Here is an 18067-nt window from a genome sequence, read left to right as displayed (position 1 = left end):
CGCCTGACGCGCTCTCCAGGGGGACGTGTGCCAGCGTACAGATGGACAGACTACAGAAACTCCATGAGGCGCTCTGTCATCCAGGGGTCACTAGGTTTGCCCACTTTGTGAAGGCGCGCAACCTACCCTACATAGTCGAGGAGATCCGCTCCATGACTCGAGCCTGTTCGGTGTCCGCTGAATGCAAGCCCCACTTCTTCTGTCCGGATAACTCCCACGTTATCAAAGCCACCCGCCCCTTCAAGCGCCTTAGCGTAGACTTTAAGGGGCCCCTACCGTCGACCAACCGTAATAGCTACATCCTTACGGCCATCGACGAGTACTCCCGCTTCCCGTTCGCTGTGCCCTGCCCAGACACCACTGCCACCTCAGTGATACAGGCCCTTCACAGTATTTTCGCTATTTTCGGGTACCCCAATTCCATCCACAGTGATAGGGGGTCCTCATTCATGAGCGCAGAGCTGCAACAGTACCTTCTGAGTGTGGTATCGCTTCAAGCAGGACCACCAGCTATAACCTACGTGGTAACGGCCAGGTCGAGAGGGAGAATGCAACCATATGGAGAGCAGTTACACTGTCTCTCCAGTCTAAAGGTCTCCCCACCTCTCACTGGCAGGAGGTTCTCACTAGTGCTTTACACTCCATCCGCTCCCTCCTATGTACCGCAACAAATGCCACCCCCCACGAAAGGATGTTCCTTTTCCCAGGGAAATGCGAATCAGGAACCACTGTACCGGCATGGCTCACCATCCCTGGCCCCGTCCTTTTGCAACGCCATGTCCGGCACTCAAAGAACGACCCCTTGGTCAACCGAGTGACTCTACTCCACGCGAACCCGCATTACACCTACGTTGAGTTCCCAGATGGGCGGGAGGACACTGTTTCGGTGCGGGACCTAGCTCAGGACGCGGTAGACCCAGCAAACCCCCCAACCCAACCTTCCCCAACTCTTTATTCCCCAGTCCCCGTGCTGCAACAGAAGGACCAACAGCACCCCAACGACCCAGGCCACCCTGCCGACAACACGACTGGGGAATTGAGCAAAGGAGCGGTCGCACCCAACGAGCCCGCTGGCGACACCACTCTAGCGACCCCAATCCCGGCACCACGGCGGTCACGCCGGATGGTCAGACCCCCTGTCCGCTACAGTCCTTAACCTACCCCTTCTTTCATTCTCTCCCTAGTTTTTTTTTCCAGGGTCAGTTCTCCAAGAAGGGGTGAATGTGATAGTACAGATCTATCACCAATGTATATAGTTACAGTATCTAGACTGTGCTTACAGCGATTGGCTGAGAGCTTAGCCACGCCTACTGTTTGGGCCTTAAAGGGTTGTGTCCCTAGCCAGGTCAGATCATTCCGGACTGGTCGGCCACCTGTGAAGAGCTCCTGTCTTTTGCTAATAAAAGCCTTGATTTGGATCAACAAGTCTTTGATTCTTTCGACGAGCTCTACAGACGGTCAATTTTCAAAATCTTGCTGCAAGTCCCCAGTCTCTGGAAAGTTCAAGCCACACCATTATCCAAGTCTTTCTCAGACTGATCTTGGCAAAAAAGCATTCAGGAATTGGCAGGTGGGGAGTCAGGTAGCATTGCAAATCAAGAATTGGGCTGGTTGATCAGCATGGGGAAGATCAATTTGTTGGAGATGAAGGACAAATGGCAACGATCCTTAGGATAACTATGGATGCATTAGGTCCCTGTGCGTCTCTCCGAAGGTCCCAACAATTTCAAAAAAAGATTCTGAACACCTATTCTTCATTCTATGAACTATTCCTGGCAATAATATGGAGACAAGCCTTGGGTGTCATATTTAATAAGGTATTAATAAATCAAGGAAACATCATTAAATCTATAAGCCTTTTCACATACCTGTCTGTCAAAGGCGTGATTACCAGTCGAGGTGTGTTGCCCAAATATTCATATGAATACAAAAATTGGGCATCACAAATGTTGGCAAAGCAGTGTTTCTTTTCATCATCCCAGCAATGTCGAAGCTGAGAGAGCCAGACAAAAGCTTGAGAGTTTTCAACCTGCGAAAGAAAGCATACGTGGTTAATTAACCAGAAAACGTGCTGAACTACAAGAAATATCCAGATATTAAAGTAACTACGCGCACTACTAGCCTTGCAAACATTGAAAATAAATTTCCTGTGCTAAAATCAATCAGCTGTCAGCAATCGCGTTTCCTCAGCACATTGTGGCATCTCCCACCTTAATGTCAGGAATAATCACGTGCATCAAGACCCAAGAGCCGCTGGAACAGTCCATTTCATGCCTTCTGAAATGGCGATGCATCCAATTAGGTCAGACGTTCTCAATCTTTTCCTGTCCACTCACATACCACTTTAAGTAATCCCTATGCCAGAGGTGCTCTGGGATTACTGAGAGATTGCTTAAGGAGGTATGTGGGTGGAAAGAAAAAGTTTGAAAACCACTGTTTCAATCGTCCCTCATTGACTCGTTATGTGCAGGGTTTCAGAACTCCAAAGGAAATGGGCCAATGACAATTTTTCTCAAGCAAAATCGTTCAGTAACAATTGGGTCAAAAGCAGCGATTCTCAACCTTCCCTTCCCACTCACCTACCACCTTAAGCAGCCCCTTACTACTCACAGAGCACCGATGACATAGGGATTACTTAAAGTGGGATGTGAGCGGAAAGAAAAAAGGTTGAGAACCACTGAATTAGGTAGTTCGTACCAACTGTACAGGACAAAAGGCACAAACGAGTCATGCAGCCCAAACACTACACTTCACGCACTGTTCTAGTCTCATCCCATCTTACCTCGTCCATACCTATTGCATAACCGTTCCCTGCCTCCCTGCTTGTCCAATCTCCCCCAGTAGGTATCAATATCATTCACTTCAACCACAGCCTGTCATGATCATTTCTGCATTCCCTCATCCTTACTGAAGGTTTATTTGCCCATCAGGGTCTTTGCACATGTCCCCCAAATATTTGCTGCCTTCTTCCTGAGGTTTAGTTTTTCCACTCCCCTCCAAGTTGTACTTTTGATTCTCAAGTCCAAACCATTAATATAAGCTGCAAACCGCAAGGATCGTGAGATCATAAGATGCAAGAAACTACAAATGATTTATTTATGCTAGGAATCTCTGAATGAGGTTTTTGACAATTTATGCTACAATTTTCTCTTCTGAGATCATTGGAAATGATGTTGATATCACTCGGTGACTCTGGGAGGGACTCTCCTTTGCTTCTCTTTCTCCGACTGGAAGAGGCACTTCAGGCAAATTTTGCCGATGGTGAATCTGTCTGCCTTCCAGCAGGCACGACTGGAAGAGGCACTTCAGGCAATTTTTGCCGATGGTGAATCTGTCTGCCTTCCAGCAAGCACGACTGGAAGAGGCACTTCAGGCAATTTTTGCCGATGGTGAATCTGTCTGCCTTACAGCAGGCAAAAGCAATTTCATGTAATATGACACTGTTCTATTACAAAGACAATAAATTCAATCTTGAATACTGGTCAAGAACATTAAAAAGGAATGGCAAATTTACCACCTATTATGTAAAACGTTTTTTTTTGTTTCTATAGCAGTCACTGGAAATGAAAATCATAATTAAAAAAAAATTTTTTAGACATACAGGCCTTCCTGGCCCACAAGCCTGTGCCTTTCAGATACACTAATTAAGTTTGGAGGGTGGGAGGAAACCAGAGCTCCTGGAGAAAATCCACACACGGAGAACGTACATGCCTCCTGAAAGTGCCGGATTCGAACTAAACGCTACACTATTCGTGCCACCCAAAAGGCATACAACGATGATCAACTGATATAGTTAAATGATAAATAAGTGCCCTTTAAGTTGCAAAATTATTGGAAAATGATAGGCAGCCAAGGTGTGGAGAGAAGCTACAACAAAATGTGGTATGAAATTTGAAGTGAATCACAAGTAAAACAAGTAATGAAATTTGATTGGTGGGTCAATATCACATCATACTTGCTTTCACTAACCTTCTGAGTAATTATCTTTGCAACAACATCACGTGCATGGACATCAATGGTGCAGATGGTCATGATCTTCTGCCGATCCCCCTTCGAGAGCTGGCCAATTAGCATGGTAATTAGTGTATTTAACTGGTTAACTTGTTTTTTGTAATAGTCCTTCATAGCATTTTCATACCCTTCTTCCAATCTGGCAAAGGAAATCCCAACCTCTGTAGTCCACCAAATCTGAGTGCAAGTAAGTACAACCTGTTTCAAACAAAAAAAAAAACCGGGTCAGCAAAGTCCAGCAATATTAATATGCTAATTATTTTGCTTTCTGAAAATAAATGCATCAAGTGGTATAATTATTAAAATGGAGAAAAATCCAGATGTTGGAAATCCGAAGCAATAACAGAAAATGGTGGAAACACTCAGCAGGCCAGATTGGATGGATGGACAGAAAAATAGAATTAACATTTCAGATCACGAACCTATCAAAGAACAACACAGTGTGCAACTTTAAACAGGAACCAATGATCGTCTTGCAGAATAGAGTGGTCAGATTAAAATTAACAATGTAAATTTTATCCAATTCATTAATTGACAATAAGTCTGATTTATTGTCAATCTAATGCCATTAAATGTTAATTAATTGGTCTGCTCGTCAGCTCCAAATTATTTTCTTGTTTCGGGGGAATCAGGATGAAATCTATGCCTGCTTATTAGTGCCAGAGAACTATTGCTGGCTGACTGGTAACATTTCAAGTGATTAAAATACAAGCAAGGGCCAGTCATAAAGGTTTTTGTTTTGTTGTTACCTGAGCTGGATAATCAAAAAGCCACTGATCTCTCGGCTTCTCTTCATAGGCCACAACACCTTCTGTCATTTCATACCTCACTGTATCCCTCATGGTGTCTAGCACACGATTCAACCAAGCTTCAACCTAGGATGGAAGGTAAATCAAGTCTTCATCATTATGAGGCAAACAAGACCAGCAAGTAAATGGCCTTTGGCAAATTTGAAACTTAAGAGAAATGTCTGGTGAAAATTATGACAAATGTAGTGAATAATTCCCTAGAACTTCACAGTTTCACCAATGTAGTTATTTCAACCATGGAAGCAAACAAATCATATTAGCTTCCCCGTCATTGGGAATAATCTATGTCTCCTCTTGCACAAACTGCATAACTACACACAAGAGGCACGCACCAGAATGGATGAGAAGTCCGAGGCAGCCAATAACTTACAAGTGAAACTGGAAAACTGGATTGTTGATAAAGGATGAAAGCCTTTACCACACCAACTTAAACAAAACATAACACAAATTGATTACAGCAACTCCCAAGCATGTACGAGCATCAAGCACAGTTTTAGTAATGTTGAAAGAGTATGGTGATTCAGGCTAAAATAAAATGTCTAAAGTTAACATATGCCACATAAACACACTTTTTAATTAAAAAGTGCTCCAAGGAGAAGTCAAGAGTTTCTCAAAGTCTGCCATTTTCCTTTCAGTCCTCCACCTATCTGATGCACTAACATGTTGAAAGCACACCTTGACAACTTGATTTTGTTCAGGCACACATGGCCTGCACCCTTCACAGAACACATCTATTTCAGGTTCAGAAGGTCAACAATGTTTGATGCTCCCAGGCATGAACTGCTGGATCCTTGCAACGGTTCTTTCTTGGATTACCCTGCACCAGTTCATGATATCATTTCCCACTCTCCCCACCACCACGGTGCCATTTTAGATCCCCTGTTGTGCAATGAGGAGAGTTCATTAATAATCGGGCAATTAGGGGTTCTTCAGCAGAATATGGTCATGAAGTGATGGACTTCGCACAATGATTGTGAGCAACTTAATTGAATCTGAAATTGGAAGATTGCATTAAATTTTAATTGCATTAAAATGTTTAAGGGGAACTTTCAGGGAAATTCATCACAGTGGGCTTGAGAATGTGGAACAAGCTGCCAGTCAAAGTGGATATGGGTTAAATTACAATATTTAAAAGCAATTCTGCCTAACCAGAATTGGTGAACCACTTTCTTGAATCAATGCAATCCTAAAAGTGAATGTATCCCCTCAGCATTACTGGGCAGGAGGCTCCAGGATTTCAACCAGTGATGATTATGGGTACGTGGGTGGAAGAGATATGGAGGGCTATGATCTGGCTGCAGATCAATGGAACAAGGTGGATAATGCTTTGCGATGGTCTAGATGGGCCAAAGGACCTGTTACTGTGCTGTGGCAGTAAAGATGTATTCAAGACAAATCAATATATACAACAAATTTGCCCATCTTAAAAAACACAACATAAAAGTGACAATGTTGACACTACAAGTTATAGAATGAGTATCAAATAATAATTAGAATAGTATTAGTTAAAAAATCTAGATGATGTACAGTACAACTCCGATTATCCGAAATGTTTGGGAGTGGGTCTATTTCGGATAAATGATTTTTTTGGATAACTGGTCATTTTTGTTTAAAAAAGAACCCAGTAGCAACAGCAAATCACTTGTCAGTGTTTAAACAAGGGAAGGCTTTTTAAGCATGAAATAATGTTTCATTCTCACCAAAAAAAAATCTGAACAAAGTAAGGTAAATCCAACAGCAAATACTCAAAATTCTACGCAAAAGGTTTTTTCCCAAAATTTACAATTTTTGTTCCAACCTGTGACGTCACTTCATCTCCCAAAAAAAAAACATTTGGATTTCTGATTGCTTTCTGATCCTCATTTACACATTTTTTTTTTTTCCCGGAGGTATGATGGCATCATTTCCGCTTTGAAATTTTTTGGATAATCTGATTTTGGATAATCGGAGTTGGACTGAAGTACAGATTGAAGGAGAAATTTCAAAGCAAATTAAAAAAAAACACAGGACTGAAGTAAGCATTTTTTTTTCTCTCAAAGGAGGATGGATCTTTAAAATTATCTACAGTGGAGACTCATTCACTGACTTCATTCAGAACGGAGGTGAAAAGGCATTAGAGGAATCAAGAGATGGGGGAATGAATCAATGGGCCCAAAAGGTCTCTCTTGCTTCTAATTTCTTATGTTCCAATAAAAGAGCTTGTCAAAAGTAAAAGATCCATGGAATGAGAACGCTTCAAAACGGAGGATCACACCACGACACTAATTACGCTGGAAAATATTGAGAGGAGATTCATCAGGATGTCGCCTGGAATGGAACTTTCAGTAAAGATGAGAGATAGCAGAAGCTTCACTTATTCTCCTTCAAATGGAGAGGGCTGAGAGGGAACAGATAGAGGACTAAAAATTATGAGGGGCACAGATAGGGTTCATAACAGGAAACTTTTCCCCAAAGCAAAGGCGTCCAAAACTAGAGGGTCTCGGTTTACAGAGTGAGATAAGAGGTTTTGAGGGTATCTGAGGACGATTCCCCCTCCCTCCCTCCCACCTACCAGAGGGTGGTTGGAATCTGGCACCAATATTCTGAAAAATAAAATGGAGGCTTGTGAAGTTTCCAACAATTAGGAAGCATCTGGGAAAAGCACTTGAATCACTAAGGTACAGAAGGAAATGGACCAAGTGCTGAAAAATGGGGTGAACGTGGATGGGTGCATAATGGACAATGAGGCCTGTTTCTGTGCTCCATGACAACGCAAATCTCCAGGGACAGAGAAAATGATGAAAGGTAGAGCAGAAAAGAAGAATAATCTAATAAGGGACACAAAAATGAATCACAAAAGTTTCTAGCTCCACACCCGCTTTTTAATTCTCTGGAACACTAGATTGGATCATTCCTATCCATAAAAACATTCAACAGGCACAGAAGATGTGTTTTTCCCTACCTGTCCATTGCAGTCACATGGTTCTCTGAAGTTCACATATTCATCCTCCTTGCTGTACATCCCCAAGGCTATTTTAGTTGGTTTATTATCATCCCCCGTCTGGAACTTCATGCTGGCCACGTTGTCAAACAGTTTAGACAAATGACGTTGAACCTATAATTTGAAATGTTTGCAGAGATACAATTCAAAACATGGTTCACCTTTCTTCCGCAAATATCCTGAAACTAATCCTAACTTGACACATCATTTCAGCTTTCCATGTCGATTTAAAAAAAAATTTCTACAGCCACTGCATATTTATGGAGAAAGATAACAAATCTCAAAAATTATCCTGAGTCATATGTGCTAAATGCGTAATTAATTATGATACCCTGGCTCCAACATTCAGTTCCATTGATAAGCAATTCAATCGGAGAAGAGCACAATACATGCCTATTACTATACAAAATGAGGACAAATTCTTAACGATTTTTAGTCTTGTGAAAGGCACATAAACTAAAAGCTGTTTCTTGCCAACATGTTATTGATCATGTTCGGGATAATGCAAGAAACAACAAAAATCTCAACACAGTTGCGCCTCATTCAGCTTAAGTTTCTTTGGCTTGGCTTCGCGGACGAAGATTTATGGAGGGGGTAAAAGTCCACGTCAGCTGCAGGCTCGTTTGTGGCTGACAAGTCCGATGCGGGACAGGCAGACACGGTTGCAGCGGCTACAGGGGAAAATTGGTTGGTTGGGGTTGGGTGTTGGGCTTTTCCTCCTTTGCCTTTTGTCAGTGAGGTGGGCTCTGCGGTCTTCTTCAAAGGAGGTTGCTGCCTGCCAAACTGTGAGGCCAAACTGTGAGGCTTAAGTTTATAGACATGCTATTTACTATTTTTTTTATATAAAGGACGTAGGATTTGCAGGAAAGCTCACATTTATTGCCTAACCAGAATTTGGTTTGAGAAGATGGTGGTGAACCACTTTCTTGAATCAATGCAATCCTAAAAGTGAATGTATCCCCTCAGCATTACTGGGCAGGAGGCTCCAGGATTTCAACCAGTGATGATTATGGACAAACAATATTTTTCCAAGCCAAGATTGTGTGCAACTTGAAGGGGAATAGCTGTTAGTTGATGTTCCTTTTGCTCCCTTCCCATTCTCATCTTGAAAAGGGGTCCCGACCCGCAGCGTTTTCTATAGACGTGGATTCTGCCTGACGTGCTGAGTCCCGTCAGCTTCGCTTTGTTTGCTGCCTGTTGTTCTTTGTCGTGCTTGAAATCAGGGCTGTATTGAGGAAATTATGTTGGAGTAATTAGCTGATTAACTGCAATGAATTTAACTGCAACCATGGCGAGACATTGGATGACAAAATGGACGCTTGGGATGATGAATTAGATGCCAATCACGTTGGTTGCTTTGTCCTGGGTGAAATTAATTTTCTTGAGAGCTGCTGTTCACCCAGGCAAGTGGAAATCATTCCATTACACTCCTGTCTTGTGCCTGGTTGACGATAAAAGAACTTTGCAGTGTCAGGTGGCGAGTTACTCATGACGATATATCTTGTCTTCGCTGTTTTAATGGCTGTCGTCACAAAGCTGATCCATCTTAGTTTCTGACTAATCAAGTGGTGATGGTGGAGGATCGTCAATTATAATTGTATTGAAAAATCCACAATAAATGATCATGTTTCATATTTTACTGGAGGGAGTCAACTCTACCAATGCCTGGCATGTCTGTGACTTGCCAAAAAAATTCAATGTCCGTGTGCCTTCTTGCTCCATTCATGAATGAGCTGTTCCAATTGCTGAGGAGAAGCAAATGGAAAATTGTACAATTAGCAGCAAACATCTGCACTTCTTACATTATTTAGAAGATCAAAGGTGAAGCAGCTGAAGATTGTGGGGCTGAGGCCACAGTCCTGAAGAAATCATTCAGGTAAAGTCATGACCTCCAGCAATCACAATCAGACCATTAGTATATTTTCCTTAATGCTAAATTACTACAATTTTACCAGAGCTCCTTTATGACATCTTCTGTCAAATGATGCACTGATTTCACACTCATCTAATCTCTGGAATTTAGTTTTGACCCACATTTGGAACAACTCTATTTTGATGCTTGGAGGGGAACAATTTTTGAAAACCAAAACCCAGAAACAGTGAGTAAGTTACTGGTAAGTGCCACGCAATAGCAATGTCAAGTAATAATAATTAAAGTTCTCCTTTTTTTTTCTGTTAACAGGAAACACCTGGACAATTTTTGACATTGTCGCAACTGAAACTGCTGGGCTGGAGCACATCTTCAATTCTGCCTTTGGGATGGTGCCAATTACAAAGACTTTATCGTATCCATTGATCTCGTTGTGGCTGAATTGAATTAGCTGTGGATTGGATTTGGCGATGGTGAGTATCCCAGGAGGAAGCCAAGGTTGATGGTCCATTCAGCGATTCTGAAATAAATCCCTCTGCAGCCCACAACTTTATGACCTTGGAATGGTTCTCTTAATTCAATAACAGACTTGCTTTACAAGCAACTGATGGAATATTTGGGAATATTTTTGGGAGATAAATTGGTAAAATTAGAGTAGATTACACACACTTTAAAACAGATCTCATTTGAAATACTGAAGAATTTCTATTCAGTGACTTTACAGAAACTATGGAGAATGCTATGCACATTTCACAAGTATATGCTAATTGAAATGAGGTCACAAAATGAATAGGCTATTGTCTTGGAAGAGCCAGGTTGTCTGTGTTGGACCTTTTTGCAAGCCTTTTGACCTCTCTGCAAAGTGCTCACTCAGAGATCATTAAGAGGTTTTTGTTTACCTAAAACAACAGATGGGAGCAGAAGACTAACTCCTATTGTTTGCTGGAGTAGATTGGGGGTTTTGCAAGTGAGAAAGAAGGAGGTGCTGCTGGAAGTTTGAATCTCAGAGAGAGAGAGAGAGAGAGAGAAAAAGAGAAGGGAGTCTTTGACTGTGTGTGACACAGAAAGTGGTAACAAGTCAGAAGCTTGTTGGAACTGAAACAGAAGCTCCAGAGTGGCGGATGGCTGGAAGTGCTGTCTGTCTGATGTTTCTCTTGGAATAAGAGGAACAGAAAGGAACTGTGAAAGAAAAAAGGTTATCATCTGGGGAAAGTTCAATCAGCAAGAAATTGGTGATACCTCAGTTGTGGAAATCCTGGAACAACACATCTCTCTGCAAACCTACAAGAACCTTCCTGAGCGGTAACCATTTACCTTGCGAGCACCAAAGCCTGGTAAACTTTATACATGTTAGGTTCTGTGCACAGTATAAGAATTCCCTGCAACCTGAGACCTTGGAAGAATGAGAAGGGAGATTAAACTGTGAACCAAATAACTTTTAAATTTAATACACACATCGCATTCACGTGCGCTTAGAATTAGAGGGGGGTTAAGATGAGTTAGTTAAGTTAATAGTGATAAAGTTAAAGTTTGATTCTGTTTTCATGTTTAAAGATAATTAAAAACAACTTTTATCTAAGTAACCATTTGTCGTGGTGAATATCTATTGCTGCTGGGTTTTGGGGTCCTTTGGGCTCATAGCACAACCAACCACCATGATGTTATGCATCTAACATCCGTGATCCCCAGTTTACACATAATGGACTATAAATGACTGATACATTAAATGTCTCATGAAAAATTACATTAGAGTAAAAGGAGGGAAGCTTCCTGACTTTCAGCTTGACCAGTGCTAAAACTGAATAGAGAATTGGAATAACACACTATGTCCTTCATATATCCATGATGGCAATTCAAGTCAGCTGCTCCATCAATAGATATGAACATTCTTTGGTGGTATAACAATGATTCTATGCTCTCACAGTGGATGAATGAGGCAAACGTCCTCATTAAGGTGCAATCTTATTGTACCCGCACTCCATTTCATCCATCTCAAAGCACATGATGAGAATTCGCCATTTTGTTTTCTGATGTTCTCTAAAGCTCAGGAAACCTCGGTGGTGGAGATCCTTGTGGATGCAAACTACTTTAAGACACCACCTCCTGTGGATGGAGTGAAAGACTGATGTCACTGAGTTCACAAAGCTCTGTTGCCTTTTCCTGTCCCGTGCATTGGTGCCTCCATTCCAGACAGTGATGCAACCAGTGAGAATGCTCTCTATGGTACACCTAGACAAATTTGCAAGAGCCTTTGGTGACATACCAAACCTCCTCCACTGGCAAGCCTTCTTCATGATTACACTGACATGGAGGGCCCAGGACAGATGTTCATAAATGGTGACACACAGGAATTTGAAGTTCTTAAAATTTTCCATTGCTGACCCCTCGATGAGGACTGGTTTGTGTTCTTCTGATTTCCTCCTCTGGAAGTCCACAATCAGTTTCTTAGTTTTGCTAACATTGAGGGCAAAGTTGTTGTTGTGACACTACTCAACCAGCAGCTGATCTACCTCCCACCTGTAGGCTTCCTCATTACTGTCTGTGATTCTGCCGAGGAGCATAGTGTCATCAGCAAATTTATAGAAGACATTTGAATTGTGCCTCACCACACAGTCATGGGTGCAGAGTGAATAGAACGGTAGGCCAAGCATGCATCCTTCAGGTGCACCTGTGTTGTTTGACAGTGTTTCCCAATCGTATTGACTGCAGTCTTCCATTGAGGAAGTCAAGAATCCAGTTGCAGAGACCCAGGTTTTCATGCTTGTTGGCCAATACGGAGGTTACGATGGTGTCGAAAGCTGAGCTGTAGTCTCTGAAAAGTTGTCGTCTAGGTGATACAGGCAGAGATGAGACCCAGTGATATTACAGTGATTTGTAGTGGATCCAGATATTTATTTAGGTGCAAGTTAATCCTGGTCTTGACCATCCTCTCAAAGCATTTCATCACAATCTAATACACTATTTTACTCACCTTACAGTAAGTAAAATAATGATTGGGACAAACTTGTGATAAAGTTAGAAGCCAAGTTTTGGAAAAAGGTTAAAAACAATTAAATGCTGAGTATTACATCATCGAAATAACTGCACAGCAAATCAGTCCATTCCTTCTCTGGCTCCCTCAAGTCAATATTCCAGAACATCTAGTAGCAAAGCAAAGGTCTAAAGAAACAGAAAATTGCATGTATATCAAAAGGAAGCATGGTTAATCAGTTTTCCAACTGATTGTTGGCCTTTTGTTGCAGATTATACATTAAAGCACCATTTTTTAAAAAGGAAACTGGCTCCAAAATGCTTTGCATAGTTATTTAAAATCAGTTGCATTGCAAACTAATCAATATTTAACTGCTGATGTTCAAGGAGGAACAATGACCACAATATTAGGCCATCTGCACTAAATAGTGCAATGTCATCTTTACAGGTCATCCAAACTGCCCAATGCTGTCTCAGCATTAGCAACAAAAAAAAAACCTGGAAGAACTCCGCTTGCCAAGTAGTATCTGAAAAGGCAGAGGGATGGTCCAATTTCAGGTTGAGACCTTGCACCAGGCTGTGATCAATCCGAATACCGATCTCGATTGAAAACCTCAACCATCATTTTGCCTCCACGGCAATTTATTTTGAACTGCAGACTCCAGCATCTGCAGTTGCCTTGTATCACCTGCCTCAATATTGTATGTTAACCATTTCCCTCGAGGACATATCAGAAATGCAAAAAATAATATATCACAACATCTTTAACAATCCGATTCCACCAAATGATCTACTCATTCTTAAATCAATAAAAAGCAGTTACTCAAAATAAGATCTGGTTATAATTTTTGTTTCTCATGAGTTGAAATTAAAGTCAACTGACACAATAGCAGCATTTTACACAAATCAATTAAGCTCTGTCAACTCTTAAATAAGTTCATGCATCCTTTATAAAGTCGAGAGAAGAATTTGAGCAGTGTGTGCAAGACCAATCTTTTAACACTTTGGCCAGCGTAGTAAGATGCTCACCTGATGAGGGCTAGTTCCATTGGACAGAATATCCAGCAAATCCGCTGAGGAAATAAAATAGAACCTCGGGAATGCCAATCTTTTGGTGTCAAGATATTCAGCCAGTGCTTTTTCACACAGAGATAGTCTGTGCAGAAAGATAAGTAAATCATAAGGGTTACGTAAACGAATGCATCATTAAAGTTCTCATAAAATTTTGGTAACTTTTGGTGGTGCCAGACTGGCAGCTGTTCTGGACTGTTGAACAATACTCCCAGTAATATTCTAATTTGCTCTTTTTTTTAAATAAATGTCATGCAGCAGTACAAGTTTTCCAATGAACCAAGTGAGTTTACAGGGAATGTGGGAAATGGGGTCCTGATGTGCTTAACTGGACTATGGGTAACTGAGCACAAGCCAGAGGCTGAAACATTGGGATTTCTGAAGAATAGAATAGAAGATTAGAGTTTTACTGCAATAAGCAGGAAATATAATGATTTTTTTTTACATTTGTCGGCCTGTTCTACATTTATGAATATTCACCCAAGCGCATAATAATTTATTTGCAAATGCTCAAACAAAATAAAATAACATACTTCCCAACTGTGTACAGAAATGTAAAACCTTCCATGGAAGTTGACATCTTTGGTCATTCTCAGTGCAAAATTACAGTAGTTTGTTTTGCAAAATGTACCAACGCGTCAAAAAGCCGGCAATCTCCGTAGATTTTAACGCCTCACTTCTGCAGTTCTGGGTGGATTATTTACCGAGATTCCACAATCTCATTTTATTTTCATGAGCTGAATGCAGTTGAAAGCAGGACAATTATGCCAAAGCAAATTCTGTTGGTTTCAATCATATCCATCAGTGTATGCAAAACCCTCCCCACCACTGAGAACATCTGGAGGGAACTCTGCTGTCGGAGGGCAGCAACAATCGTCAAGAATCCACATAACCAAGCACTTTCTCCTTCTTAGCCTCAACATGCTTCCGCTCACGTCTCTTCACCATTTTGTTCTACTTCAATCACGGTGTCTTCAGACTTTTGTGTTTTACTCTAGCACATAAGGTTCTATACTGACCTCAGATTGACCAATGTCTCTTTCTCCAGTGAACATTGAAGCAAAGTATTCAGTTCGGACCTCCCCTACCTCCCAAGTCTCCAGGCACGTATTGCCTCCTTTATCCTTAAGTGGCCTCAACTTCACTTTAGTCATCCTTCTACTTTTCATGTATGCATAGAAAGCCTTAGGGTTTTCCTTAATCCTATTTGCTAAGGCCTTCTTTTGTCCTTTTCTAGCTTTCTCAAATCCTTCCTTAAATTCTTGGTTACCAAACAATTCTCATGAGACCTTCCCGTCTTTGGCTTCCTAAGCCTTCTGTATGCTTCCTTCTTCCTCTTAGCTAGCTATTGTATCTCTTTTGTCATCCATGGTTCTGTTATCCAATCAGCTTTTCCCTGTCTCAACTCCATGCATGTGGTTCCTAAACATCCACCACAAGACTTCCGTGCCTTTCCCGGTTACTCTTCCCATTCTTGCCTAATACTATTATATTTAGCCCTTCCCCAATTAAACAATTTCCTATTTGGTCTAAAATAGTAAGGATTTTGGTACATAGTTATGCTAAAGGTCAGGGAGCTGTGGTCACTTTCACCAAAATGCTCCCCTTCTGAGAGTTTTGTCACCAAATCAGGTTCATTACCCAGTACAATGTCCAATACGCCCTCTCCTCTGGCCAGCTAGTCCATGTACTGTGTCGGGAATCCTTCTTTGACACATCTGACAAATTGTGTCTCATCTATCCCTTTTGCATTTTGGGGGTACCAGTCAATATTTGGGAAAATGAAGTCCCCCATGACAATAACCCCGTTATTTCTGCACTATTCCAAAATCTGCCTTCTTATCTCCTCCTCAGCGTCCAAAGGGCTCATTGGGGGCCTATAGACTACTTCACGTACAGTGATCTGACTTCCATCCCCACTGACTCAGTAAGCAATCTCTCCACCATGTCCTCCTTTTCTGCAGCTGTGATACTACCCCTGATTAGTAACACTACTCCCCTCTCTCCAATCTTTGTTTCCCTTTGAACAACATTTCAACCTCAGTACCTGCATCAGCCAATCCTATCTTTGCATTAGCAAAGACTCTGCCACTGTGGATGATCCACAATTTAAGCTACATATTCCTCATTTTTCTTGCCCATTTTAAACCCTCCAACTGCCTGCATTTATGCTCCCTCCACCACCTGTCCATCCTCACAAACTCATTATGCATTGCATCAACCTTTCCACCATTCTCTGCCCGATAATTAGTTTTCATTCCACTGAAAAACTAGCTTAAGCCCCACCCCCCCCAACCCTACCCCCAGAACAGCACAAGCATACCTTCCTGCAAGAATATTAGTTCTCCTCCAGCTCATATCCAAACCATTCTGCCAGTCCAGGTTCCACCTTCCCTGGAAGAATGCCTAATGATCTAGAAATCTGAAGCCCTCCCTCTTTCATCATCCTTTTAGCCACAATGCAATATCCTCCCATTTCTAACCTCACAAGCATGTGACACAGGTAACCATCCTGAGATCATAACCCTGGTGTCCTGTCTTTCAACTTGGGACCCAATCTCCTGAACTCTCATTCCAGGATCTCATCACCCTTCCTACCCTCGTCATTGGTCCCAGCATGGACCATGACATCTGACTGCTCATTCTCTTGAGAATGCCGTGACTTGCAAGGCAATGATGTAAAGACAACAGATTTCCTCTTCTAAAGAGAATTTTTGAATCCCAGTAGTTTTTCTTTTAAAAGATGGCCTTCATTTCTGGTGGAAGCATTATGCTATAGATTTACTTGACTGATTGTAAAATTGGTTATGGCAGGATTTACTCAAGCCTCTATATGTACGTCACTGAGCTTTTTGAAACATAACTAGGCGCATTTTGCAGGACTTACTTTACTAAAATTCCCAAATCTGCCCTTGCAACAGTATTGTCTGATAGTTCAACTCCTTTCTAACCTGAGGGAGCACAGGAGATGAAGGCAGAATATAGCCACGGTAAGTTTTGAACAAGAACCTTCACAGGAAGACAAAGTCAAGACTTCCCTGATAAATCAGTCGCTTTACTTCACTTCCTTATTATAGCTTTCAATGTTCCATTTAGTTCAAATGAAAGTTATAACTTACCTGACCTGGATGTTTTCAAGTTTTTCACACAAACCCAGTTTGTTAGTGGCTTCCACTACATTCGGAGTTCTCTCTGCATCCCTCGCCAGTTCCTTAAAATCTGTATCAATTCCATCAAAACGCTTGGAATCCTACATGATACACAGGATGACAGTATTTGTTTTCCTGACTTACCTGCATTTCCTAGTCCATCTTAAAATACAACCAAATTAATATCAACAAATCAAAATGTAAAGTAGTCTTCAAAGATTTAGAAATAGAGGAAAAGGAATAAGCCATAAAATCCTTGGAGCTTATATTCTGCAATTCAATTGAACTATGGCTGATAAGTATGCAACCTTGCCCTTCAATTTGGGTTCCTCTGCATCTTAACCTAATTAACATCTGTCCTTTTCAGTCTTGAGTACAGTATTTCAATTAAAGCCAGCATCCACATCAATGGGGCATGGAAGTCAAGATTGCTCTAAATTTTATGTGAACAATTTCACCAGTTTTGTCACATGAATACAAAATCTGATGCATTTATCTGCATTTCAACCCCAACCCAGACCAAAGTTTTATAATATCTATCTGAACTACTTATCACTTATATTGTCACTTCATTTCCAAAGTACATGGGAATCCAAGGTAGCTATTTGGAAAACATTCCAAATTTTGAATTGTGTTAAATTTAACCCCATTTAAAGAGTTAAATTTTGCCCTTGAACTCTTCATGCCATTCTGGTGAATCCCAGTTCTACTGTGTCCATGGTCAATATATCCTGTTTGAAATCCCATGGAGAAAAACTGCATACACAGTTCCATTGAGCTTTAACCAAGCTCCATTCATTTAAAGCATTGGCTGATTGGTCTTGATTTAACAAGGGTGAAACATTTTGGTGGTGCCAGTCTCGTGGTTCACTGAATCTTGATGGTCGACGTTTATATTCACTTCTTTAATCAGTAACCTTGGTAGTTCTGAGAGTAACTTCTTTCTTTTCCCCACCCACTTCCCTATCCATTTGGAGAGGGACACCCCCTCCCCTCACTTCTCAACTTTTTTTCTCTTACACCCACCCATACCCATCTATGACCTGCTAGCCTGTATTCCTACCCATGCCATTTCCTCCCTCCTCTCCTCGCATCAGCTTTTGATTCAGGTGCCTACATGCTTTTTACTCATAGCTTGACGAAACGTTTACTTCTAATAGATGCTGGGTAACCTGCTGAGTTTCTCCAGCCCTTTTGTGTACTGCAC

At 41.4% G+C, this 18067-nt stretch overlaps 1 protein-coding gene across 6 annotated transcripts in view; it reads right to left on the bottom strand.

Annotated features, from left to right (window-relative positions):
• dnah9 (dynein, axonemal, heavy chain 9) overlaps positions 1 to 18067 on the bottom strand; it is a 380785-nt gene that overhangs the window by 328368 nt on the left and 34350 nt on the right. For all 6 annotated transcript variants that reach the window (XR_011354703.1, XR_011354704.1, XM_069929513.1 and 3 more), the window contains exons 13-18: positions 16831 to 16961; positions 13670 to 13796; positions 7762 to 7914; positions 4761 to 4886; positions 3970 to 4209; positions 1869 to 2029 (exon numbers count right to left, since the gene is read on the bottom strand). Coding sequence is in view for 4 of the 6 variants with exons in the window: in XM_069929513.1 (XP_069785614.1) it covers positions 1869 to 2029; positions 3970 to 4209; positions 4761 to 4886; positions 7762 to 7914; positions 13670 to 13796; positions 16831 to 16961 (938 nt within the window). In the remaining 2 variants the exon portion in view is untranslated. The remainder of the gene's footprint in view (positions 1 to 1868; positions 2030 to 3969; positions 4210 to 4760; positions 4887 to 7761; positions 7915 to 13669; positions 13797 to 16830; positions 16962 to 18067) is intronic.

This window comes from Narcine bancroftii, chromosome 3 (assembly GCF_036971445.1).
Source record: "Narcine bancroftii isolate sNarBan1 chromosome 3, sNarBan1.hap1, whole genome shotgun sequence".
Taxonomy (NCBI): domain Eukaryota; kingdom Metazoa; phylum Chordata; class Chondrichthyes; order Torpediniformes; family Narcinidae; genus Narcine; species Narcine bancroftii.
Note: the sequence above shows the minus strand (reverse complement) of the source record. Positions and strands in the feature narration are given on the sequence as shown.